Source organism: Vipera berus, assembly GCF_964194415.1.
Source record: "Vipera berus genome assembly, chromosome: 4".
Taxonomy (NCBI): Eukaryota; Metazoa; Chordata; class Lepidosauria; order Squamata; family Viperidae; genus Vipera; species Vipera berus.
In genome coordinates, this window is record NC_138206.1 from 110,158,266 (window position 1) to 110,185,133 (window position 26,868).

The 26,868-nt window shown below is 46.6% G+C and overlaps 1 protein-coding gene across 3 annotated transcripts; it reads right to left on the minus strand.

Moving 5' to 3' along the window:
• Positions 1–1,015: 1,015 nt before the first annotated feature.
• UCHL3 (ubiquitin C-terminal hydrolase L3) lies at positions 1,016–26,763 on the minus strand. 3 transcript variants are annotated; one of them, XM_081326862.1, is made up of 9 exons: positions 26,665–26,763; positions 26,531–26,542; positions 26,219–26,347; positions 22,755–22,911; positions 21,652–21,737; positions 18,778–18,825; positions 5,760–5,835; positions 3,525–3,583; positions 1,016–1,218 (listed from the first exon to the last, which is right to left on the minus strand). In XM_081326862.1, the coding sequence occupies exons 1-9, from the start codon at positions 26,704–26,706 to the stop codon at positions 1,135–1,137; spliced, it is 693 nt and encodes a 230-aa protein (XP_081182988.1). In that variant the 5' UTR covers positions 26,707–26,763; the 3' UTR covers positions 1,016–1,134. The 3 variants fall into 3 exon arrangements, with proteins under 3 accessions (XP_081182988.1, XP_081182987.1, XP_081182986.1); XM_081326861.1 differs by lacking the exon at positions 26,531–26,542 and having other exon boundaries at positions 26,653–26,734; XM_081326860.1 differs by lacking the exons at positions 26,531–26,542; positions 26,665–26,763 and having other exon boundaries at positions 26,219–26,467.
• Between the last annotated feature and the right edge of the window lie 105 nt (positions 26,764–26,868).

The following is a 26,868-nucleotide window of genomic DNA, read 5'->3' on the forward strand; positions in this document are numbered from 1 at the left end:
TAAAATCTAAGCTGCTGTTCTATATCCATTTTAAAATGAATTTCTTGCAAACTCCTACGGCATCCTAAAAAGAACATGCAGAGAGATAACCACATACACAGTGCCATCTTCTCTGAGTACACAACCGTTATCATTGGTAGCAGGCTGCCTCACAAGGGGCTCTGCTAAATAGCATTTTAGGTCGGTAGGCGCTCTCAGTAAATCATATAATTAAATTCACGATTCCCTACAAATGCCTTTGAAAACAAGCTGTAGTTTTCATATACTAAGCCGGCGTTTCTCAACCTTAGCCACTTTAAGACCGGTGGACTTCAATTCCCAGAATTCCCCAGCCAACATGGCGAATGTTAAGCCAGTGACTTAATAGCCAGCCTGTTTTCTGTCAACTTCATTTTGCAGTAGTCTTCTTCTCCCCCCACCCCCCGCCCCCCATCCTTTGCAGGGGTCTCCAAATTTGGCAACTTTTAAAACTTCTGGATTTCACCTCCCAGAATTCCCAGCTGAGGAATTCTGTGAACTGAAGTCCACAAGTCTTAAAATTGCCAAGTTTGGAGACCTCTGCTGTATTGTAACAGACAAGGAACTGAGGGGGTCCTTGGTGCTCCTTGAGCTTGGCTGCTTTCTTGCAGATGTTTCATTACCCAAACTAGGTAACATCATTAGTGCACTGATGATGTTACCTAGTTTGGGTAATGAAACGTCTGCAAGAAAACAACCAAGCTCAAGAAGCACCAAGGACCCCTTACTTCAACCCTGATCTACAAATATTCTCCTTTATTGAGACAAGGAACAACACCCCCATAAGATCTGGAGCATTAATATGGGGCTAAAATAACATTCTTAGGGGTAGGTGGTCAGTTAGTTGAGCTGGGATGTCTTGTTGTGTTAACCTACACAGCTCCCCTCTTCCAATAAGCCAATTGCATGTGTTGTACTAAAGTCAGGGCCTTCCTAACAGCTTCCCCCTGTAAATTCTCGTCATGTAAACGCGGACAAAAGGTCACAGGAAGCAATGAGTAATCTCAAATTTAATTCACATCAAAGTTATCAAAATTTGATCGTTGCTGATTTGTGGCTAAAACCTATTCTTTGTGACAGTACATTAGATGCCATTTCCCCTTACGTAACAGTGATTTAGGCCGCTGCTAAGGCAATTGCATTGAACCTCAATTCGTCTGGATCACGCTCCATGAATTTCTTGCAAACTCCTACGGCATCCTAAAAAGAACACACAAAGAGATAACCACATACACAATGCCATCTTCTCTGAGTACACAACCGTTATCATTGGTAGCAGGCTGCCTCATAAGGGGCTCTGCTAAATAGCATTTTAGGTCTGTAGGCGCTCTCAGTAAATCATATAATTAAATTCACGATTCCCTACAAATGCCTTTGAAAACAAGCTGTAGTTTTCATATACTAAGCCAGCATTAGCCATTTAAGACCAGTGGACTTCAATTCCCAGAATTCCCCAGCCAACATGGCTGGCTGGGGAATTTTGGGAGTTGAAGTTCATCAGTCTTAAAGGTTGAAAAACATTGTACTGAACAATTCTGTTACTGTACTGAATTTTAAATCTGTTTGCCTCTCCCTAGGGTTTTTTTTTTTGGAAGACAATGAAGAATCTATTTCCTTTTAAAAAATTAGCAGCTCTTCAAATTAGAAGCATTGTGTCTGTACTTAAGGTTGTGTACAGGTAATCCTTGACTTACATCCATTTGTTTAGTGACCGATCGAAGTTGCAAAGGCACTGAACAAAGGGACTTACGAACGTTTTCCCCATTTATGACACTCCAGCATCCCCATGGTCACTTGATCAAAATTCAGACGCTTGGCAACTGACTCGTACTTATGACGGTTGCAGTTACCCGGGGTCATGCGATCCCCTTTTGCGACCTTCTGACAAGCAAACTCAACGGGGAAGCCAGGTTGACTTCACAACCATGTGACTTAACTTAACAATTGCAGCGGTTCGCTCAGCGGCTGTGGCAAGGTGGTCGTAAAACTGAGCAAAACTCACTTCACAACTGTCTCACTTAGCAATGGACATTTTGGGCGCAGCTGTGGTCGTCAGTCAAGGACTACCTTTATCTTTCTAGAGTGGGAGATTCAGTCTTTCTAATATGGAGGACAATGAGTCCCCGCTGCTTTGTTAAAGGAAACCCAATAATAATTGTTTAATGAAGAGAAGGACGAGGGGGGACATGATAGCAGTGTTCCAATATCTCAAGGATTGTGCCCACAGAGAGGGCTCCGAGTGCCACCTCTGGCATGCGTGCCATAGGTTCGCCAGCACTGCCCTATACCATTTCAGACAAATGGCTGTCCAGTTTCCTCTTAAAAACTTCCAATGTCCACTTCTGGAGGCAGGTTGTTCCAATGGTTAATTGTTCTCACTGTCAGGAAGTGTCTCCTTAGTTCTAGTTCTAAGAAGAGGGAGTCAAGCTATTCTCCAAAGCGCCGGAAGGCAGGACAAGAAGCAACAGATGGAAACTAATCAAGGAGAGAAGCAACCTAGAACTAAGGAGAAACTTCCTGACAGTTCGAACAATTAACCAGTGGAACAACCTGCCTCCAGAAGTTGTGAACATTGGAAGTTTTTAAGAGGAGACTGGACAACCCTCTGTCTGAAATGGTATAGGGCAGTGATGGCGAACCGATGGCACGCATGCCAGAGGCGGCACTCGGAGCCCTCTCTGTGGGCACATGTGCCGTTGCCCTAGCCCCGCCTCCCCCCATGGCTCCCTCCTCACCAGCAGCCCACCCGGAGGAGAGTCATCCCCAGGTACAGCCTGCCCGGAGCAGTCCAGCCAAGGACATGGCAGCCGGGCAGCAAGGACAAGACTCTGCCCTCATGCCCTGTCGCGCACAGATGGTGCTCCGGGGCATGGGCAGAGGGCATGGCCGCCATGGCATTGCACGGCTGCCTGGGCGATCTGCAGTGGGCTGTGGAGGCGGTGGGTGGCCCTGTGGGTGGGCGGGGGCTGGGCAGAGCAGGGGTGGAGTGGGTGGGGCGTGGAGAGGAGGTGGACCGGGGGAAGGAGAGTTTTTGGTCACTCAGTCTCTAAAAGATTCGCCATCACTGGTATAGGGTTTCCTGCCTGAGCAGGGGGATGGACTAGATGACCTCCAAGGTCCTTTCCAACTTTATTATTATTATTATTATTATTATTATTATTATTATTATTATTATTTGTTTTATTATTGTTGTTGTTGTTGTTGATCGTCGCACAGTCAGCCAGATGTTCAGACTGGATTTGGCATTTTTGTCGACCTATCGAGTCCTTACTAAGGACCTGGGATAGGCAGATGTGGATGTTGGATGGTATTACAGATATCGTTGCAGGATGGAAGCAGTTCCTAGTAAGGCCGCCTTTTGCAATTGACTAATGGCAAATTTGTCAATGCCATTGATGGTGTTCAAGTGGTGCTCCAGTTGTTTTGGGACTGCACCCATCATCATCACCATCATCATCATCATCATTATTGTTATTATTATGTCGCAAGTGGTGGAGAACTCCTACCTCTAGAAAGGTGTCAACGTTGGACTGCCCATGGTTTATCGGGAAAGGTTTGCGTCCATCTGTTGGGATGTAGAAAAGTAATTCTTCATTGCTCAGAAAAAAAGGGGCTCTACTTTCCCAGCTCCACGGCTCCCTCCCACTGATCCTGAACCAAAGATCTCATAAGGTCATGCCATCTGCCAATTGCCATTGCTCAAGGATGGAGGCCCGCTGGCACCTCTAAGCCTGCTGCCAACCCTGGACACTCAAGGTTGAACGTTATTAGATAGTCTTCTAATTCTTCCTTATCTTTATCTGCATTCCAAATACAGTGAATTCCAAAGTGCTGGAATTTCTTGGGCATCTTATCGGATGAGTGCCCGAAAAGTCCCAGGCTAATCTAGAGAAAAGAAGGACTAGGGGTGACGTGACAGCAGAATTCCAGTCTTGGAAGAGCTGCCACAATGACGAGGGGGTTAAACCTATTCTCCAAAGCACCAGAAGGCAAGGCAAGAAACAATGGATAAAAACTAATCAAGGAGAGGAGCAACCTGGAATTAAGGAGAAACTTCCTAACAGCGAGGACAATTAACCAGTGGAACAGCTTGCCTCCAGAAGTTGTAGGTACTTCATCACTGGAGATCTTTAAGAAGAGACTGAACAGCCACTTGTCTGCAATGGTATAGGGTCTCCTGCTTGAGCAGGGGGTTGGACTAGAAGACCTCCAGAGTCCCTTCCAGGTCTATTCTGATTAAGGATATCTCCAGGTCCAAGTCACCCTGAGGACCAGTGCCGGACATTTTATTTCCTTTAAAGCCCATCCTTTCCATGGGAGAAATCCAGAGATAGGCTGGGCTGTAACTGAACCTCGTAAAGGGATCTTTTGTGGCGTTGCTTTTTCCAACCCAACTTCATTTAGTGGCCAAGGATAGCAAGCCAGTTTTCCACCGCACCAGAAGCACCTATTATGTCAAGTCAGACTGTCTCTGTTTTCAGGTCCTGCAAATCACTTAATGGGGTAACACTTTGCATATTTCTGTCAGAGAGGAGTCTGAAATCAGATTAAAAGGAGGCCACAAATGCTTAGTTCACTTACGTGGCTAACCTCCAAAAAGGAGGGAACTACCCAACAGGCCATCCAGCTGAACACAGCCGTCTCGCGCCCCAACCCACCCCCCACCACTTTCACTGACCAAGTGCCTCTGGATTCCTCTCCCAGTCTATTCTGGGAAATGGCATTTGAACCAGTCATCCCTAAATGCAAACTGCCCGCTTTCTATAGCACAGCTGAAGCTTCTTTGTGAACGCAGCCCCCCACCTCACACACACAGAGGAACCAAGAGCACCAGAAGGAATTTGTCTCTGGGGCAGAAGCTCCCACTGAACATGCAAACAGCTGGGTGTTGAGGAAAGCAAATTTGCTTTAGAAAGCCTTTCATTGGTTTCTTGAGACCTTCTCCCAGAAGGCAGGGAGGGACATGGTAGCCTGAGCCCATGATATGTGAGAGAGGCATTCTTCAACAGATCCTTACCGCCATAAGACCCACCCTGCCTTCCTCTCTCCCTAGGCAGGGGTAGGCAACCTCGGCTCTTTTATGACTCATGGACTTCAACTCCCAGAATTCCTGAGTCAGCTATGCTATGCTGACTCAGGAATTCTGGGAGTTGAAGTCCATGAGTCATAAAAGAGCCGAGGTTGCCTACCCCTGACCTAGGGTCTTTCTTGGCACTGGATGGGAGGTGCTGGCCCCAGGAGGATTACTGTTCAAGTCCTTGAAGAAACCATCATCATAAGTGTGAAGACATTAATTAAAAACACCTAGATGCAAACATCAAAAAAAAAGCCTTCTGAATTCAGTGTATCTTACAAGATCCATTCTGGTTCGACTCACTGGGACCCAAAGTTTGTTCCACAGGGAACGTCTCTGCTCAAAAGCTTGGAAGAACAAGCCTTTGACCCCAGTGACTCAGATTAGGATCTTGCAACATTACCCTGAGACATGAATATTTATGAATGTATCTTCCTGTTATGCGTTCCCTCCTTTTTTTAAAAGCTATTATTGATCACAGTTTATGCCTGCGGTTCTCAAGTGAGAAATACTGTTGCAACACTGGAAGAAAAACGAAGTCCACTTGAAAACGGTCACTGCTTCTCCCTTGACAGGGCGAATTAAGGAATTAATGGCACTGAATGAATGAATGGCACTAAAGTCAGCCAGCACACATCATGGAGGGTCTTGGATCCAGTCTTCTTACCTAGTTCATAAAGAATGCCATCAACATTCACTAAAGCGATGAAATGAAGATCTACTTTCTCATCTATACTTGGTGCCTGCAAGAAAAGAGGATAAAATTTGCACACGTGATGAGCAGAAAACCTGTCTGTAGATTTGGAAAAGAAAGTAATTCTACTCAAAAACTCATTTCAACCCCAGAAAAACCTGGATCCCAGTTTTGGCATATCTGCTCCTTCCATGTTGGGGTCATTCCCTCACTACTGGCACTTCGGGGACCCACAAAGAACACATTTTCCAGATGGCCTTTGGGAAAGATGTCATCCAGTGCATTGTCCCAAAGGTGCTTTTTCTAAAGTCAACTGGACTTTCTTTGTTTTTCTATGAAGACGTTTCGCTTCTCCTCCATGTAACGTCTTCAGTTCTTGGATGAGAAGTGAAACACCTTCAAGGAAAAACAAATGAAGTCCAGCTGCCTTTTGGAAAAAGCACCTTTGGCACAACCGTGACCTGGACGACTGAGAATCTCCATAGACATCCAGGACACGCTTGTTGATTACAGAAACTGCACTTTCATTATCAGGCGATGTGCTTTTTCTTCCTAACCTAGTTTTCATTTTTGGTCTCTGGCATTATTTCAGTGAATTGGAAGCCACCTGGAGTGGAATGAGGCTGTTTACAAATCTTGGTGTGTGTGTGTGTGTGTGTGTGTGTAAATGCATAGACAAAGGATTCCCCCCCCCATATAATCAAGTTTCTGTCACCTTGTGTTGCACATGATTGATAAATGCCCACTATCCAACTCCAGGCCCCCAAACCTGAAGACATGAAACATCTCAAGGAGGACTCTGTGGTGCAAATTTATGCTACTCTACAGCCCACATACATGAAGCTCCGGACTGGAGGTGAAGTTTATGAAGATTATTGCAACAAGTGTAGTGGGCAGGTCAGACACCCTGGAACTAGCAGCAACGTGCAGCCCAAAAGAACATATAAAATCCCATTTGTGTCAGAGGCACTGTTTAAGGTTTAGTTGGTAACATCACAATTGCCTAGAAAATGCCTGTGGGGGCTCCTTTCATCTCTCCGTCAAGGAGCTGAACTGAATGACAGGAGCTCGCCCGGCCCCACAGCAGCATTCGGAACTCAAACGTGGGCTCGCTAACCTCCTGCCCAGCATCCTAACTATGTGAGCCACTGCACTCCAACATATAAAATAAAAATGAAGGAATAAATGAATAAGGGGCAATTTCCCATATCTTCATTCTTCCCTACCATATTATCTACCTACGTGCCATCATTCCCTCTGCATTTGCTCTGCAAAGAAGTCCAACCAATGTTCTCAGATATTTCGCTACTTGGGTAGACATCCTGACTCCCGCATCATAAGAACATAGGAAGTACATTAAGCAGCTGAGCTATAGTAAAAAACTTCTTCCCAATTACTTGAAAGGGGGGGTGGGGGTGGGGGGAACAAGCCAAAGAATGAACGATCATCTTTGACTGGCAGAGAAACGAGGCTGCTGCTGCTGCTGGCATTTGGAGAATGCCGAGAATAGTCCAGAATCCTGAAGTCACCTTTTGCATCACTCCTGAAAGACCTCGCTTGAAGAAGAGAAGGAGAGGAGACTGCTATGAAGCCCGGAGAAGCAACAGCTCAGGAAACCAAGTAGACCAGCTTGGAAGGTCTGGAAGTCAAGAAAAACACCAACCCGGGAGGGAGAAAGAAATCCAAGGAAGATGGGAGCAGCCTGCATTCCCCGTGACTTCCGTGACTTTTTCAGCAGTGGCTTCCATGAAGCTCTGGAGATAGCAAAGCTGTACGGATCTGGGTTGAAGGAAAAGCAAACCCAGAGGAGGCTTCAAAGAGGTGGAGAGATGTCCTGAGATGGGAAGGAGGAAGCCACAGCATTGCCCCCCCACCCCTGAGCAGAGATGGAAGAGAAACCAGACTTACAGCTGGGGGGTCCCCCAGAGACGATAATGGGATGGTGGGCCGCCAACTCTGCAGGCAGACAGGAGGGCTTGTGGCCCCCTCTATGGGGCTGGTGGCTTTGGCACAGGCAACAGGGCTGGGTCTGATCAGGGTCAAGGAGGCTGAGCGATGCAAGGGTGAGGCCTTCATTTTGCAGTGGCTAAATTCAGGCTGGGTTGAGGAGGAGGAGGAGGAGAAGCCAGGCAAGGACTATACAAATATTGAAAAAAGACACACTTTACAGGTAGAGCTTGTGCCCGGCAATCTAGGCCAGCTCAGTGGCCCTCAACCAGTTGCCATTTAAACCCCGTGAAATGTTGTTTCTAAGCAGGACAGGCATTTGTAGGCATGAGTGCTCCTTGGCGCTCTCTGAGCTTGGCTGTTTTCTTGCAGACGTTTCATTACCCAAACTAGGTCACATCACCAGTGCTAGAAGCAATGAGGTTTGCTCTCTGTTTATATATCCCAGTGGTTTGCCTTATCGGGATAGTACTGATGATGTTGCCTAGTTGGGTAACGAGACGTCTGCAAGAAAACAACCAAGCTCAGAGAGCGCAAAGGACTCCTCATTTCAAGCCTCGGCTACAAATATTCCCCTTTATTGACATCATTTATAGGCAACTGGTCAAAATTAATTTACTCATGTCCCAAGCAAGAGCTTCCCAGGGAAAACTATGATGGACCTTCCTCCCACTTCCTGCTTCGATTTTCCCGCTTGCTGGCAATTTCTGACCGATTTTCTCTATTTCCCTCACACTGTCCTGCACTTTGCATTTTGGGGGGGGTGTATAAAAATAGCTGTCACCTTAACTTGCTCTTCTGGTCCAAGAGCACCCCAACCCAAGCATCTGCTGGAACCGCCAACTGCAGACAAGACGCCTGGTCAAGAGAACAGCTGAGTCCCCTTCTAAATCCAAGCTATGACTGGACAATGGTTTGAGAAGCCAGCTACACACACACACACACACACACACACACACACACACACACACACAACTCTGGCCCAGATGAGGGAAGAGGCATCACCTGGCTGTCACATTGTGGCTGTCACAGCCCAGGTGATGCCTTCTGGAGACCGACTTCCCTGGGGCCTGATGCTCGTGAACCTTCCCAGAAGCAGAAAAGCATGACGGTGAAGGTTGTTTCTCTGAGCTTGTGGGTTGTTTTCCGAACATTTCCTTACCAAGCTAGGTAACGAACATATAACAAACATAGGGGACGTCAGTGTCCGTGTTCTTCTGTTTACAAGGGCTTCAGGTGCGGGGGTGTCAAGTGAGGGTCTTATGATGGGTCAGGTGTGACTCATCAGTGAGAATCTTGTGATGGGTCTTGTGATGAGGAGGTTGCATGAGGTCAGGGTCATTGGGAGGGGAACTGCTAGTTGGGGGGCTTGCATGGGTTGGTTGAGGTTCGGTGCCGTCTCGGTTGGCTGTGTGGTGGATTTGGATTCTGAGGGGTTCATAGGCTGGTTTAGAGCAACGTGCCCATTGACGGAATTGCTCGTGGGGTGCCCGGCTTCTTCAGTGAACTCCCGAGTGTGGTGGGTGGTAGTGTGGCTGATGATTTTAGGGTTGCTCCAATCGAACTGGTGTTGTTTGAGGTGCGTGTGATTTTCCCATCGGCCTGAAGGCACTCAGAAGGGCATCCGGGCACTAGTCTGGCTGCCGCGTGGCTTCCCCAGAGTGAAATTGCCAAGGCTGGGTGAAGCTCTGCCTTCCTCAGCCCTGGCCCAGACTGGCAGGGGGAAGGGCTTGGCTTCCTCAATCACTCTTGTTTTTTTCCTTCTTCAGCAATTGTTGACTTCAAGAGTGCTTTTTCTGGACTGCTCGGCCATCGGGGAGGAAATGGCTTTTCCAGCAGGTGAACTTTGCTTTGAAAAACAAGACTTAGGAATGCGGCGAGGGAGAGATAAGCTCCCCCTCCCCCATAAAACTTGGACTGTCTGGACATGCAAGGAAAAGCGGAATCAGGCAAGCAGTGTCCCCCACGTCCCCTCGATGCGACCGGGGTTTTGGCTGCCGTCTCAGCTGAAGGGAGTCGTGTCCCCTTTTTTTAACTACTTCCCAATTCTAGCAAGTTCTCTTGCGGACAGTCTGGTGGCAAACTGCTTTACAGTGGTAAGAAGATGACTCTGGGGCAGGGGTAGGCAACCTTGGCTCTTTTGTGACTCGTGGACTTCAACTCCCAGAATTCCTGAGCCAGCATGGGGGAACTATGGCCCCTTCATAACTTGTGGACTTCAACTCCCAGAATTCCTGAGCCAGCATGGGGGAACTATGGCCCCTTCATAACTTGTGGACTTCAACTCCCAGAATTCCTGAGCCAGCATGGGGGAACTATGGCCCCTTCATAACTTGTGGACTTCAACTTCCAGAATTCCTGAGCCAGCATGGGGGAACTATGGCCCCTTCGTGACTTGTGGACTTCAACTCCCAGAATTCCTGAGCCAGCATGGGGGAACTATGGCCCCTTCGTGACTTGTGGACTTCAACTCCCAGAATTCCTGAGCCAGCATGGGGGAACTATGGCCCCTTCATAACTTGTGGACTTCAACTCCCAGAATTCCTGAGCCAACATAACTCAGCATGGAAACCTCTTCCTTTCCCCTCAGCATGGCTGGCTCAGGAATTCTGGGAGTTGAAGTCCACGAGTCATAAAAGAGCCGAGGTTGCCTACCCCTGCTCTAGGGGATGTTTAATGGCAAGGCAGCCATTTTGTACATAGCTGATGCATAAACAATAAACAAAAATATTTATAATAAAATAGACCCCCAAAGCACATGCAGCCATACAAGTGTGCCATGAGGGAAAGGGAAAGGTGCTGGACAAGGTGTCCCCCCCCACCCACAGAAGAAGAGGAATCTAAGCTAGTCTCTTTCATATCCCAGTACTATTTGGGTAGATAATAGTCCTCACCTTTAACAGAGAGGCCTTCAACCTATGGAGGACTGATTCGGGTCGATTATGCAGATCGTGAATTTATTTACCATGATATGCACAAGGATAATCAAAATGATGAATGTGTGACTACAATTTTGAATATAAACTGAAGAAAGGGTGTCCATTTGTACTTGGAGCAAGCAGCGACTTTGTAACGGGCATAACTTTGGGCTGCTTTTACTACAAGCTCATGAAGAGAAATGCGATTCTGCTCCACGTCTACTCATTGGCTTCAAAGACAAAAGACAACACTTTTTTCTGATCAAATCTCACCAGAACTTTGATCACCTGAACCGTGGTTTTCATACTTGTGACTGTTTCGACATCCTCCTGGTCACGTGACCAAAATCCAGACGCTTGCCGACTAACTCGTAGTTATGACGGTTGCAGTGTCCGAGGGTCACGTGATCCCCTTTTGTGACCTCCTGACAAGCAAAATCAAGGGGGGAGGGCCAGATTCACTTAACAACCGTGTTACTAGCTTAAGTCCTGCACTGGTTCACTTAACGACTGTGGCAAGAAAGGTCTTGCAATGGGGCAAATCTCACTTAACCAAGGTCTCACTTGGCAGCGGAAATTTTGAGGTCAGTTCTGCTCGTAAGTCAAGGACTATCTTTAATTCACACTCTGGATCAGTTGATCCTTGCCCTTTTCCAAAATAGCCCCGATTATCAGCCAGTGGTGTGTAGATGCCAAGGTGTCAGAACCAGTTTGAACCCATCCTCAGCTATGCAGACTTACTGGGAGATTCTAGTTCTGTGCTCAGCCTATCCTCACCAGGTTATTATTTGTAGGGCTAAGTTGAAGCGAGAGGAATGGCACCTGTTTTGCCTGGAGTAAAGTAGGAGTAAAGGAAATCTTGTAATCAAGACATAAACCTGTTCTATTCTTCTCAACCTGAGAAACCTGATCTGGCTTCACCAGAGTTAACCACCTAGGATGGTGGCCCCATTTCCAAATTTAATCCCTGTCATTAAACCATTGAAGAACCAGTCTTGAAGAAACCCAGAGAGGGCTATAAGTAGTCCTCGAATTACAGCCACAACTGAGCTCAAATTTGCTGTTGCTATGTGAAACAGTTGTTAAGTGAATTATGCCCAATTTTAGTAATACCACTTAGACTTTACAGCCCTCTAAGCGGTTTAAAGAGTCAGCACACGGCCCCCAAAAATCGGGTCCGCATTTTTACCGACCTTGGCAGGATGGAAGGTCGAGTTAACCTTGAGCCAAGGAGGATTGAACTCATGGCAGTGGGCAGAATTAGCCTGCAATATTGCATTCTAACCACTGGGCCACCAGAGCTCCTTACAACCTTTACTTTGTCACAGTTAAGTGTATCACTGCAGTTGTTCGATTACTAACATGTTTGTTAAATGAATCTGGCTTCCCCTATTGGCCGCTTGTCAAGATGGTCGTAAAAGGTGATCATACGACCCCGGGATGCTGCAACCGTCCTAAATATGAGTCAGTTGCCAAGCATCTGAATTTTGATCACGTGAGATCCTGCAAGGGTCGCAAGTGTGAAAAATCGTCATAAGTCATTTTTTTCACTGCCATTGTAACTTCAAATGGTCACTAAAATAATGGGTGTAAGTCAAGGATTATCTGTACTTTTGCCCCCACAGTAAACAACAATATTTTCTGCTATTTTCAGGCCCAGCCAGTTTGCCAAGGAGTGAGCCGTCCAGGCGGCAAATAAATTTAATAAATAAAATCAAATCCATTTATGGACACCTCCTACAAAAGTCTGTAAACTGAGCTCCGATTTCCACAGATTCAAAGGCCCTGGCCCAGCCCAGAGCTTTTTGCATTTTTGAATATAGTGCTGTTATAATTGCACACATGATCCAAATCACACTTCTACAATTCAGGGAGGACGTTCCGTATTGGCAAAATATCATTTTAAAAGGCTCAGACACAGATCACATTTCAACACGAGAAACAGCCAACTGGCCATCTGCAAGATGATCTACGTTACCCCAAAGTTGGAATGCAGCCAGTTCCATTCAAAATAACCGAACTTTTTACACCTAGGCAGGAAAAACCAAAGGCACAAGTACAGATTAGGTGAAATCTGGCTCAAAAACAGTAACTGTGAGTGGGACCTTGGACAATCACTTAAACCTGAGCCAGCAGTGTGCGGCGCAGCAGCCAAAAAAGCGAATACAATCCTTGGTTGTGTAAACAGAGGCATAGAATCAAAAGCACGTGAAGTATTAGTACCGCTTTATGAAGCCTTAGTAAGACCACACCTGGAATTCTACATCCAGTTTTGGTCACCATATTTCAAAAAAGATGTTGAGACTTTGGAAACAGTGCAAAGAAGAGCAACTGATGATTAAGGGCCTGGAGACAAAAACATATGAAGAACGGTTACAGGAATTGAATATGGCCAGTCTAGAGAAAAGAAGGACTAGGGGTGACATGATAGCAGTATTCTAGTATTTGAGGACTGTCACAAAGAAGAAGGGGTCAACTTATTTACCAAAGCACCAGAGGGCAGGACAAGAAACAATGGTTGGAAGCTGATCAAAGAGAGAAGCAACCTGGAATTAAGGAGAAACTTCCTAACAGTGAGGACAATTAAAACAGTGGAACAGCTTGCCTCCAGAAATTGTGAGTGCTCCATCACTGAAGGTTTTTAAGAAAAGACTGGACAGTCACCTATCTGAAAGGATATAGGATCCCCTGCTTGAACAGGGGGTTGGACTAGAAGACCTCCAAGGTCCCTTCCAGCTCTATTCTGGTTGAATTGATTGAAAAAAATCCAGAACTGGGAAGACGAAACGTCACTCATCCACGCTATTCCAATCCTGACTTCAAGGAGAGTGTCCTTGAGAAAGGAAAATACATGTCCTTTATGACTGAGGCTCAGCATCTTTAACATGCATTGCATGATCATACTAGGACAGCCATCATCTTGACCACACTGGGAGCATTCTCAGATTCTCTAGATGGCCCATGCTAGGAGAGACAGCACATTAATAGGGTACCTCTTATCAAATTATACCATGCTATTTAATTCTCTTCAAAAATAATCTTGTATAACGCAACATCCTCTGAACTTAGAAGTGTGAGACTTCGGGATAATATGATTGTGGCATTTTGAATGATTCTTTACACTATGAACAATTAGAGGTTCTGCTACAGAATGCAACTAAGGAAACTTGGATGGCCCCAGGAGCTGCTGATACAGTTCTACAAAGGAATTATTGAGTCTGTCCTTTGCACCTCTATCACTGCCTGGTTTGGCACTGCAACCAAACAAGATAAGACACAGACTTCAATGGACAGTTAGAACTGCAGAAAAAACAATTGCAACCAGCCTGCCTTCCATGGAGGACCTGTATACTGCACAAATGAGAGAGAAGGCTGAGAAAATATCTATAGACCCCCTCATATCCTGGACCTAAACCGTTTCAACTTCTTCCCTCAAGACGATGCTATGGTGCTGTGGTGGTGAACCTATGGCACGTGTGCCACACGTGGCATGCAGAGCCCTCTCTGTGGGCATGCGCACCATCACCCCAGTCCTAGGCCTTCAGCTGGGTTTTATAAACCCTTTTTGCTTTAGGCCTCCACCGCCGTGTGCAAAAAAAAAAGTTCAATCAATCAATCAATCAATTTCAACTTCTCGCGGGGAAAAAAAAGGTCTTGCAAAGTTGGAATTGATTGATTGAACTTTTTCGTTCCACCCAGTCCGCCGTTACCACCACAGCCATGCTCACCCAATGGGCCATGCCCATCCAATTGGCCACGCCCACCCAATGGGCCACACCCACCCAGCACCCAATGATACATAAGTGGGTTTTGGGTTGCAGTTTGGGCACTCGGTCTCTAAAAGGTTTGCCATCACTGCTATAGGGCATTGCATGCCAAAACAACTAGACACAAGGACAGCTTTGTTTTCCCCATGCCATCACTCTGCTAAACAACTAATTTCCACAACATTGTCAAACTACCTAGTAAGGCTGTACTACTACTATTCTTCTCATCTTTCCTATTACCTATCTCCTTATCTTCTTATGACTATAACTTTGTTGCTTGTATCTTACCGTTTATATTAATTGCTTTATTTAGTAGCCTAGTATGATTTATGGTGTTTGCTTATTTGCTATCCTATGACTATCACTAATTGTTGTCTCTTACGATTTATGATGAATGTATTTTTGTGAATGATTATGATTTATCACTTGTTGCTTGTATGTCCACTGAGAACTTATGTACCGGAGACAAATTCCTTGTGTGTCCAATCATACTTGGCCAATAAAGAATTCTATTCTATTCTAAAACAATGCCTCTTAGCCAAACCAATAAAAAATTTTTTTTGAGTCTTTTGCATTCTGCAACCTGGTCAGTGAAAAAAAAATCCATATTTGTTTCCCTTTTGCAGGAAGGCAGTCAAAAAGAAAATAAACATATCCATTCCAAATGTATCTTGAAGAGATCTTGGTTTCAGACAGGAAATAGCTCAGAGACTGGAATTTTTTGAGACTTCATCCCTTCCTTTTTAGTAAGCTTTGCCCTACAGACTCTTTGAAAAAGACCCACTTTCTATTTTTGGAAGCTGCCAAAGACCTCAATACTTGAACACTCAAGCAACAGCATCTTTAAATTACTTGATTTTTTTTATAAAAAAATGCATGCAGGAAGCAAACACAAGCAGGATATATTTCTTTTTCAGATTTAGCCCAGAAGTTCACCTACATTATTCTGAGTAGATTTCACTGATTAAAGGTTGTAAAATGTTTAAAAAGCAGTTGCCCAAGCAACTGAATAGCAAAACAAATAAATAACATAAAAGTGGTAAATAAAAATAAATAAATATCAGAAACAGGAAGAAAAAACATTCTCAAAGAAGCAAAAATGATGCCCTAAAAAATTCCCAGGATATTAACAAACTTCAAAAGCTTTTTGTTCCACCAGGAGCTCATCCTAGTTCTTTTGTGTTATTGCTCAATCAATAAATTATAAGGGCCAAAAAAAAAGTATGGTACTTAAAACCATCTGCTTTACAGGACTTTTATATTCTACACTCTTTGGTTTTTAAATCAACCTTTGTGCTCTACTTTCAGATGTTGCATTTGAGGTGATCATGTCTTTTAAGCTATAAGTAAGATGAGCATATACTGGACCATACATGAATGGCAGTGAAAGTTGGACCATAAGAAAGGCTGAGCGCCACAGAATTAAGGCCTTTGAGATATGGTGCTGGAGAAGACTCCTGCGAGTCCCTTGGACTGCAAGGTGATCAAACCGGTCAGTCCTAGAGGAGATCAACACTGACTGCTCTTTAGAAGGCCAGATCCTGAAGCTAAAACTCAAATACTTTGGCCACCTAATGAGAAGGATTCTCACTGGAGAAGAGCCTAATGCTGGGAAAGGTTGAGGGCAAGAGAAGAAGGGGACGACAGAGAACGAGGTGGCTGGATGGAGTCACTGAAGCATTAGGTGTGAGCTTAAATGGACTCCAGAAGATGGTAGAGGACAGGAAGGCCTGGAGGAACGTTGTCCATAGGGTCGCGATGGGTCGGACACGACTTCGCAACTAACAACAACAACATGAATGGCTGATCATTCTGTTAGAAAAAAACTCAGGGTATGAACTGGGGCCAGAACTACAAATATTGGTCAGGCTACAGGCTACAGTTTTATAAGCACTCCTGTCAAAAAGCTGCATTCTTGCAAGTTTTGCATAGTTGCTTCCCAGGTCTTTTTATCTGCAAGCACAAGAACAGCCATTTTGGCAGAAGAAAAATGAAGTAAAACAATTGGAGAAACAGTCACATAAGACCTACAAATAATGGGATGCTGAAATATATCTTTCCCAAATACTTAGTACAGCTGCACAGTTTTACTCTAGAGCAGGGGTGTCAAACTCAATTTCATTGAGGGCCGCATCAGCATTGCGGTTGCCCGCAGGGTGGCCGGGTGGGTATGGCCAGGGTGGGTGTGGCCTACTGGGTGGCCGTGGCCAGTTCTACATCGTTCGCATGAAGGGTGCCTATGGGGGCCTGGGCAGGAGTGGGACAGATCTGAGGGTCTCTGGCAGGAAGAGGGTCTCTGGGCCAGGGCCAAGGCAGCGGGGGCCGTTCCCTCACTGTTTCCAGGATGGCTTTGCGGGCCACATGAAACCACTTTGCGGGCCGGATCCGGCCCCCAGGCCTTGTGTTTGACATGTCTGCTCTAGAGGCCTATTAGGGGAAAAAATGGCGACAATGTCTTTGGGTCCTGGCTTAAAGATGACCGAGAGCTTTCTAGATTAATTAAAGCTTAATTAAAGAATTAAAAGCTGGCTGAAAGTCTTATAGAAGCCAAGTGGAGTCCGAGCTTAAAAGGAGACACGGAAAGAAGCCAGTTTCAAAGCAAAAGAAGCACGGCTAATGCTAACAATGTTGCCAGCTATAATTCCTCCTTGCGGGAATATGCTGAATTCCCTCCCTCCTGCAAAGTCATGTAGATGCTGGTCACAGTGGTCAGTCAAAGGAGACTTCTCATCTCGGGTACAGAGGGACTGGTCAGCAAAAAACTAGTCATACTTCTGCCTCTTTCGCACTATCCCAACAACTCTCTTCCATCTTCTTGGTTGGCATAGGCCAGGGGTAGGCAAACTTGGCTCTTTTGTGACTCTTGGACTTCAACTCCCAGAATTCCTGAGCTAGCACAACTCAGCATGGAAACCTCTTCCTGTCCCCTCAGCATGGCTGGCTCAGGAATTCTGGGAGTTGAAGTCCACGAGTCATAAAAGAGCCAAGGTTGCCTACCCCTGGCATAGGCCAAAGGGCGAGACCTACAGGGCTAATACAGCTGAAGGGCAGAATTAGCCTAGCAGTTTCTCCTTGCTTGGGCAGGAACATCTCAAAGGGCCACAGGCAAGCCCAGATGAAGCCAGCATCCAAGGTAGAATCAAAAGTGGTTTTTATTTTGAAAAAGCAACTGGACCTTTTTTTTTTCTTTTTTTTTCTTTTTGAGGAAGAAGATGTTTTGCTTCCTATCCTGGAAGGTTCATGCTTTCTTCTTCTGGAAAAAAAAAATCAATCCAGTTGCCTTTTCAAAATAAAAACCACTTTTGATACAACTATGCCCCGGATGACTGAGAATCTTCATAGAAATAAAAGGTGGAATTTTCACTAAGCCCAATTCAAAGAGTCTCTTTAAAGGCCTCGTGCAAATCCTTGCCTTGGGTCATACCAGCTTTATTTTAAAAAAAAAACAATGCAACTCAGAAATTGCATCAGGAATGGAATGGAATAAAACATGGAATAGAACACGGGTCGGCAACCCGCGGCTCCGGAGCCGCATGCGGCTCTTTGAGCCGTCTCCTGCGGCTCCCAGCCGCCCGGTGCGCACGCACCTCTTTGACCGGGCAGTGGTGCACGCGCACCTCTCCAAATGGAGAGTGGCACCGCCCGTTTGGAGAGGTGCGCGCGCACCTCCCCGAATGGGCGGAGGTGCGCGCGCACCTCCCCAAACCTTTGGAGAGGTGCGCGCGTACCTCCGCGCGAACGGGCAGAGATGCTGCTCTTTGAGGAAGCTGTAGCGGCCCGTCTCCGAAGCTGCCGAAAGCGGCAGCTTTGCAGACGGGCCGTCGCCGTCGGGCAACTGGGAACCGGTTCCATCTCACTTTAAAAAAAAATGGCAACCGTGTGCGTCCGTGCATGCGCAAAAAAACGTTTTGCGCATGCGCAAAACTTTTTTGCACATGCGCGTGCATGGACACACGCACGCGGCTCCCACTTTTTTAATTTGTGATGGAACCGGTTCCCAGTGGCTCTTTTCCTTTTTTAGGTTGCCGACCCCTGGAATAGAACATGGAATGGAACATGGAATGGAATGGAATGGAATGGAATGGAATGGAATGGAATGGAATGGAATAGAATAGAATAGAATAGAATAGAATAGAATAGAATAGAATAGAATAGAATAGAATAGAATAGAATCTGGATGGGACCTTGGAGTTCTTCTAGTCCAGCCCCCCCCTGCTCAACTGAATGAAACCAAGTGCTATTCTAGAACTTTCTTCCATCCCACTCACTCCCTTTCAGGACCACGGCAGAATAAGAATCACTGCGTGTTCTTAAAAACCATATCAAAAGCTTTACTCAGGGAATAATTGAATTGTGTACCTCAGTCTGGCCTTCATGGGCACTGGATTCGTGCGTCACACGGATGGCCTGAAATTTCAAAACAGACCATTAGCTTGTGGTCGGGGAACAACCCGATTCAAAAGGCCATCAGCCCCCAACCCAATCATCTGACAGAAAACCAATTTGCCAAACACCAGTTTGTTAAATGAGAAGAATTCTGCTTAAAGCACCAGAAACGCTGCAAATTCATCTCCCAAAGCAGCCCCAGGATTTAACGACCGGAAAGAGGCGTACTTCTCCCGAAACTAAGCGCCCTTTCCGACAAACGCAAGCCCAGGTAGGGCTGGAATTCCTCCTGGGAAAAAGGCCTCTTCCGCAGCCTCCCTCTGGGCTCAACACAGAAGCCTCTCTGCAGTCAAGATAAATAATGGCCATCTCTTGTTCTCAGATGTTGCGCAAAGCCAGGACAGGGAGTTTCTCTTTTGAGTGGGTTGTGCCAGCTCAAAAATGGAGTTGAGCAACCATGACAAACAGGTTCTGGCAGGTCCTCAGCCTCTGCTGGAAGATAAGCTTTGACTGGAGACCGAAATGACCGAATCATGGGCGGCAAATAAATTTAATAAATAAATCTCTTGGCCAGCCACCCTAAAAAAGGCAGCATTCTTCCAAAGCTGATGGATAGGTCGGCTTACAAGCTGCTCTGAACCAGGACTCAGGGACAGATAGTCCTTGACTTACGGCCCAAAATTTCTGTTGTTGAGACATTTGTTAAGTGAGTTTTGCCCCGTGTTTACGACCTTTCGTGTCACGGTTGTTAATGGAAACACTGCAGTTGTTAAGCTAGTAACACGGTTGTAAAGCGAATCTGACTTTCCCCATTGACTTTGCCGGTTAGAAGTTTGCAAAAGTTGATCACATGACCCGGGGCCAGTGCAAGCGTCATAAACATGAGTCAGTTGCCAGGCATCTGAATTTTGATCATGTGACCTTGGGGATGCTGCCAAGATCATAACTATGAAAAACGGCCATAAGTCACTTTTTTCAGTGATTTGAATGGTCACTAAATGAAGCGTTGTAAGTCAAGGACTAGCTGTATAGTGACTGACAATCAAGGTAATACTATCTGAATTTTAGATAAGCCCAATGAGATTAGATAATCTTTGTCATCATTTTTTTTCCCCTGTGGGCACAACAGCACGCATTAAAAATGAAATTTAGTTGCTGGCTCTCAAGTGTACACATACATTTAAAAACATACTCTACGCAACAAAGGTATAGACCTACACCCTTACATACAAGTAACATATAAATATTAATCACTGTCCATGTTGAATACGTAACGGAAGGAGGAAGCTTGAGATTTCACAAAGTTAATGCTGTATGGAATGAAATTGTGGCTGAATCTGGATGTTCTGCTTCGGATACCACGGAGCCCCCTCCCAGAAGGTAACAAGTGAACCATTGTTGGATTTGTGAACAATTTTGTGGCTTGTGATGGATAACTCATGCCTTTACCAAAAAAAAAGAAAAAAAAAGAAACGGGTATTCCTCTAAATATTGAACATCTTAGCCTTAGGCCTTTACGACAGTCTCCTTGGCATGATACAGGCAGTCCTCGACTTACGACAATTGAGCCCAAAATTTCTGTTGCTAAGTGAAACATTTGTTAACCAAGCCTGCCCCATTTTATGATTTTTCTTGCCGCAGTTTTTAAGTGAATGACTAAAGGTAAAAGGTAAAGGTTCCCCCGCACATGCGTGCTAGTTGTTTACAACTCTAGGGGCCGGTGCTCATCTCCGTTTCAAAGCCAAAGAGCCAGCGCTTGTCCCAGGACGTCTCCGTGGTCATGTGGCCGGCATGACTAGACGCCAAAGGCGCACAGAACGCTGTTACCTTCCCACCGTAGTGGTCCCAATTTTTCTACTTGCATTTTTACGTGCTTTCGAACTGCTAGGTTGGCAGAAGCTGGGACGAGTAACAGGCGCTCACACTCTGTTACGCGGCACTCGGGATTCGACCCACCAAACTGCCGACCTTCTGATCGACAAGCTCAGCGTCCTAACCCATTGAGCCACCGCGTCCCTCAAGTGAATGACTGCAGTTGTTAAATTAGTCAAACTGCTATTTGGTGAATCTGGCCTCCTTACTGACTTTGCTTCTTAGGAGGTTGCAAAAGTCGATCACGTGACCCCCGGACACACACCAACCGTCATAAATATGTGTCCATTTTCAAGCATCTGAGTTTTGATCACACGGCCCTGGGGATGCTACATTGGTCGTTTCAGTGTGAAAACTGGTCCACAAGTCACTTTTTTCAGCGACGTTGTAACTGTGAACAGTCACTGAATGAACAATTGTAAGTCGAGGACTTCCTGCATTGCATGGTATTGTGTAAAGCAGCAAAACGTCCCTGTAAAAAGCCCTTTGCTTTTTCATGCAACTGTGAAGCTCCACTGGCAAAGAATTCTAATAGTTTGAAAGTTCAGTTTGAGAAGACTAATACTGTAGCGATGTTACTATAATTGTGGCTGGGATTGCCTATCGGCCTATCCCATTTATTTTATTTTTTTTAATTTTAATTCCATTTATATCCCGCCCTTCTCCGAAGACTCAGGGCGGCTTACAAGCTTAGCAGTAGCCTTCATTCTATGTATATGCCTGCTTATTAGGGCTTTCACACACACCCCAAGCGGCATTATTACAAAGTCAGCTTAATTGCCCCCAACAATCTGGGTCCTCATTTTACCTACCTCAGAAGGATGGAAGGCTGAGTCAACCTTGAGCCTGGTGGGACTCGAACCTGCACTAATTGCAGGCAACTGGTGTGACTTAAGGAGGCATTAGCCCACTGCTCCAAGGACTATTGTCTGCAATAGAAGACAGATTGCCCTCCAAGTATACATCATCACTCACTTCATAAGTTTCTAGGTATTTGGCTCTTTGTTCGGGACTCAACGGTACCGACTCGTCCAGGAATTTCTTCAGTGAAGAATCTTTTTCTAAAAGAGGCAGCATTAATACAAAGAAAAGAGAATTAACATTAAAAGGTACGGGTTGAACATTGACACACAACACTTTCCAATGCTTCTTTTTACACGGCAGGTAAAATGATACTGAAAAAAAACACTCATGTAACACTAGAAATCCAAAAGTTTCTAGAGATTTTCTAAGCTTATCAGCTTGACAAACAGAACACAAACACCCGGAGACATGTCTACGGAATGTATACCAGAATGAATAAGCTACTTTTCGTTAAAGTGGAAAATTACAAAACTGGGTCTCGCTAATTTTGGCTATCTCATGAGGGGGCAATTCACTGAAGAAAGCAATTCTGGAAGAGTTAGCGATACAAGGAAACCAGGACGCCAAAGAACATGGCGGCTGGACACCATCAAAGCTGACACCAGCCAGAGAACTTAAAAACTCAAAGAAGCAGTGCAAGCTCGGAATATGTGGAGAGACTTGGCCCACACAATCGCCAAGAGTCGGACATGATTGAATGGATATCATCATCATCGAAATGGTTAAGACAGCGTGTTCTGGCTAGTATAAAGTCCTCAACTTACGACCACAATTGAGCCCAAAACATCTCTTGCTAAGCGAGACATTTGTTAAGTGAGTTTTGCCTCATTTTACGGCCTTTCTTGCCACAGTTGTTAAGGGAATCACTGCAGTTGTTAAGTTAGTAACCTGGCTGTTAAGTGGAACAGGCTTCCCCGTTGACGTTGCTTGTCAGAAGGTCGCAAAAGGTGGCACTGCGACCGCCATAAATGTGAGTCAGTTGCCAAGCATCAGAATTTTAATCACGTGACCACGGGGATGCCACAACGGTTGTACATGTGAAAAAAAAGGCCATAAGTCACTTTTTTCACTTTGAATGGTCACTAAATAAACTGCTGAAAGTCGAGGACTGTGTGTATATGGTGTACCCTGTAAATTTTTTCCCCTGGGTCGTAAAAGTTGCCACCGATCTTCCCAACCATTGAAGAGTAACCTGGGAGAAGGGAAAGCTTTACCAAAGTCAATTTTATCCCTGTTGTTTGCAATGGCATGAATGAGGCCGATGGTTCCGCAGGCGTTGCTGATGGTCTGCTTCATGAAATAGACACCCGGTTTGACTTCTTGTCCTTTAGCTTTGATCATCTCTTCCTCTTTTATCCGGAATGTTTCATACTAGGCAGCAAGGAAGAAGAAAAAAAAAGAGACCTCTTTTTTTTTCAAAGTCCCCTTTTCAAAGCATCCATTTTGGGGAAAAAACAAACAGCGCTCGTCAAAGAAAGAAAAGGCATTCAGAAACCTGAGGGGGAAAAAGTTTGTTCTAAGACATTTAACCACTAGAATGTGGCGGTCTAATGGTGAAGACGCTCGCCTCCCACTCGGAAGGTTGAGAGTTCAATCCCAGGTAGAGCAAGGGCACAAAGAAAAAATATCTGCTGCAGACTCTGCCTGGCTTCAGGAAGGGCATCTGGCCAGTAAACGCTCAGCTCCATCCAATCTACCCCGAATTAAGGGATTACAGGGTTGTAAAAGTGCGCTCCCACAGGGAGGGTCTGCTCAGGGTCCCACCGGTAAGAGATTGCCGGCGGGTGACACCCAGGGATAGGGCCTTCTCAGTGGGGGCGCCTGCCCTCTGGAACCAGCTGCCAGTGGAGCTGAGGACTGCCCCCGACCTCCGGTCATTCCGCCGGGGCCTGAAGACCTGGCTCTTCGAGCTCTCGGGCCCAGGCTGAGGAGTAATTTTTAATCGGGGTTTTAATTGCACAGGGTTAGTTTAATCTTTTTTAAATTGGTTTTAACTTTTGTATTGCTGGTCTTTTAACTCCCTGTAAACCGCCCTGAGTCCTCAGGGAAAGGGCGGTATATAAATGTAATAAAATAAATAAATAAATAAATAAAAAGGAATGTTTGCTTTTTAAAAAAATTATCAACTGGAAGGTTTTGCAGGCCTTGCAATGCCCTACACCAGGGGTAGGCAACCTCGGCTCTTTTATGACTCATGGACTTCAATTCCCAGAATTCCTGAGTCAGCTATGCTACCCCTGCCCTAAACGCACAGCAAGTGCATATTTCTCCCACCTTCCTTGTCTCGTGTGACCTCGCTAGAAAAACTATCGTTTTACTTTCCAGAGAACTAGAAAACTGGGCCATTTTCAACAATTCTGTTTCTATGGAGGGCTGCGGGCCATGAACATTTGCCTTTCCCTCTGCTTAGCAGTCTTTAAAGCCACTCTTCTGCCCATTACCCAGAACATTGGACTGGATAGCGGAGGACGGCTATCCCTGGCCGGTATCGCTTTGAAGATTTATTTATTTATTTATTTATTTTATTACATTTATATACTGCCCTTTCCTGGAGGACTCAGGGCGGTTTACAGGGTAATTAAAAACCAAAAATACAAAAGTTAAAAAACCAAGTTTAAAAAAGATTAAATTTATCCCTGTATAAGTAAAACCCCAATTAAAATAAATTAATCCTCAGCCTGGGCCAGAGAGCTCGAAGAGCCAGGTCTTCAGGCCCCAGCGGAATGAACGGAGGTCGGGGGCAGTCCTCAGCTCCACTGGCAGCTGGTTCCAAAGGGCAGGCGCCCCCACTGAGAAGGCCCTATCCCTGGGTGTCGTCCGCCGGCAATCTCTTACCGGTGGCACCCTGAGAAGACCCTCCCTGTGGGAGCGCACTGGACGAAGGGAACTTGATGCCGGCAGCAGGTGTTCCCTCAGATATCCCGGACCCAAGCCATGTAGGAATTTATAGGTCATCACCAGCACCTTGAATTTCACCCGGAGGGCAACCGGAAGCCAATGCAGCTCGCGGAGTAGAGGTGTTACATGGGAGTATCGGGAGACCCCCATCACAACTCGCGCGGCCGCATTCTGCACCAGCTGAAGCCTCCGAGTGGTCCTCAAGGGCAGCCCCATGTAGAGAGCGTTGCAGTAGTCCAAACGGGAGGTCACGAGCGCATGAGTGACTGTGCGTAGGGCATCTCGGTCCAGATAGGGTCGCAACTGGCGCACCAGGCGAACCTGGGCAAAAGCCCCCCTGGTCATGGCTCCTATATGGTCTTCAAAATTGAGTCGTGAATCCAGGAGGACGCCCAAGTTGCGAGCCCTATCAACGGGGGGTAACACCTCACCCCCCATCGTAAGAGATGGAATAGTCTGGTTGACCTGAGATGCTGATATGCACAGCCACTCAGTCTTGGTGGGATTGAGACGAAGCCTGTTTCTCCCCATTCAGACCTGGACCGCCTCCAGGCACCGGGACATCACGGCGAGGGCATCGCTGGGTTGGTTCGGGGTGGAAAGAAAAAGTTGGGTATCATCAGCGTACTGATGATACCCCACCCCGAAACCACGAATGATCTCACCCAGCGGTGAGATGCTGAAGATGCTGAAAAGGCTTTAAAGAAAGAAGATTTAAAGGTGTGTGTGTGTGTGTGTGTGTGTGTGTGTGTGTGTGTGTGTGTGTGTGTAAATGCTCCTTTATTTTACACACAGGGTGTCCTGCAGACCAGAAAGTCTCAAACTCCAAATACAGGCAGTTCTTGACCTACGATCACCTTTTAGCCTAAAACTTCGGCTGTTAAGCGGGACAGTCGTTCGGTGACTTTTGCTCCATTTTACGCCCTTACCACAGTTGAATCACTGCAGCTGTTAGGTTGTTAACACGGTTGGGAAGTGAATCTGGTTCTCCCCATTGACTTTGCTTGTCCAGAAAGTCGCAAAAGGGGGATTTCATGACCCCCCGGGACATTGCGACCGTCATAAATACGAGTCAGTTGGCGAGCGTCTGAATTTCGGTCACGTGACCGAGCGACACTGCAATGGTCGTGTGAGAAATGGTCGTACGTCTTTCCAGTGCCGTTTCAACTTCAAAAGGTCGCTAAATGAAGAGTTGTAAGTCGAGGACTACAGTACCTGGTAGTATGTGGACTTCTCCACCCTCCAGAGGCAGCTGGGCTACAACTACAACTCCCAGAACGCCCTGCAGCTTGGAAGCTGGAGGGGAACCCCAGGTGGGTAGGGAGCTGGCGGGCTGGCTGGCTATGCCGTAGGGAGGGACGGAGGGATCAGGAGTCCTCCGGGTCTCCTGCTTGAGCAGAGGGTTGGACTAGATGACCTCCCATGATGCCTTCCAGCTCTAGTCTGAATCTATTGCAGGGGTCTTCAAACTTGGCCCTTTTATGATTAATCTTATTTTAACTGGGGTTTTATTTATGCAGGGACAAATATAATTTTTTTAAAAAATTTGTTTTTAACTTTTGTATCTTGGTTTTTTAATCACCCTGTAAACCGCCCTGAGTCCTTCGGGAAAGGGCGGTATATAAATGTAATAAAATAAAATAAAAATAAATAAAATTCTGGAAGTTGAAGTCCATAAGTCATAAAAGGGCCAAGTTTGAAGACCCCTGATCTATTGCATTGAGACCTTCTTTCGAAGGGGCAGCCCCTTCGGCGGGGAAAGAGCCCCGGCTCCACCTACCTTCTCGGTGACCGGGAAGAGCAGCATCAGGGCGCAGACGGGCCGGGGCACCATGCCGAGCAGCTCCGGCTCGGACCCATAGACGTCCACGAACTGCCAGCTGGGGTGGATGCCCAGTTGCCGGAGGAACTGGCGGGAGACAGACGGACGGACGGACGGGCAGACGGGCTGATCGCCCACCGCCTCCCTCCTCTTCCTCGCTTCCCTCCCACCCACCCACCACCACCACCACATCCCCGGGAGACCCTCCCCGACTCGAGGGGGGGGGAATGCGGACCGTCCAGGGGCGCCTTGCGCGGCGCAGCAGCTCACCTGGTTCGTTACCTGCAAGTCAGAAAAGGCGGGGAGGAGGGGGGAGGAAGGTCACTCCGGGACCGGACACAGGCGACCCTTCCTTCCCTCCCGCCCGGCCGCCCACCCAGGCGCGCGCCCACCCACCCACCCACCTCGGGGTTCGCCTCCAGCGGCAGCCAGCGCTGAACCTCCATGGCAGGCCGGCTTCTTGCCTGGGTCTCGCTCCGCCCCGGCCGTACCAAGGCTGGAGGGAGGCGGCGTCTGCTTCCTCCTTTCCCCCCCCATCCCCGCGTGAGCTCGTCCAAGCCGCGGGGAGGCGGGGCTGGCGGGTGTGGTCAAGCGGAGAGACCCGCCCC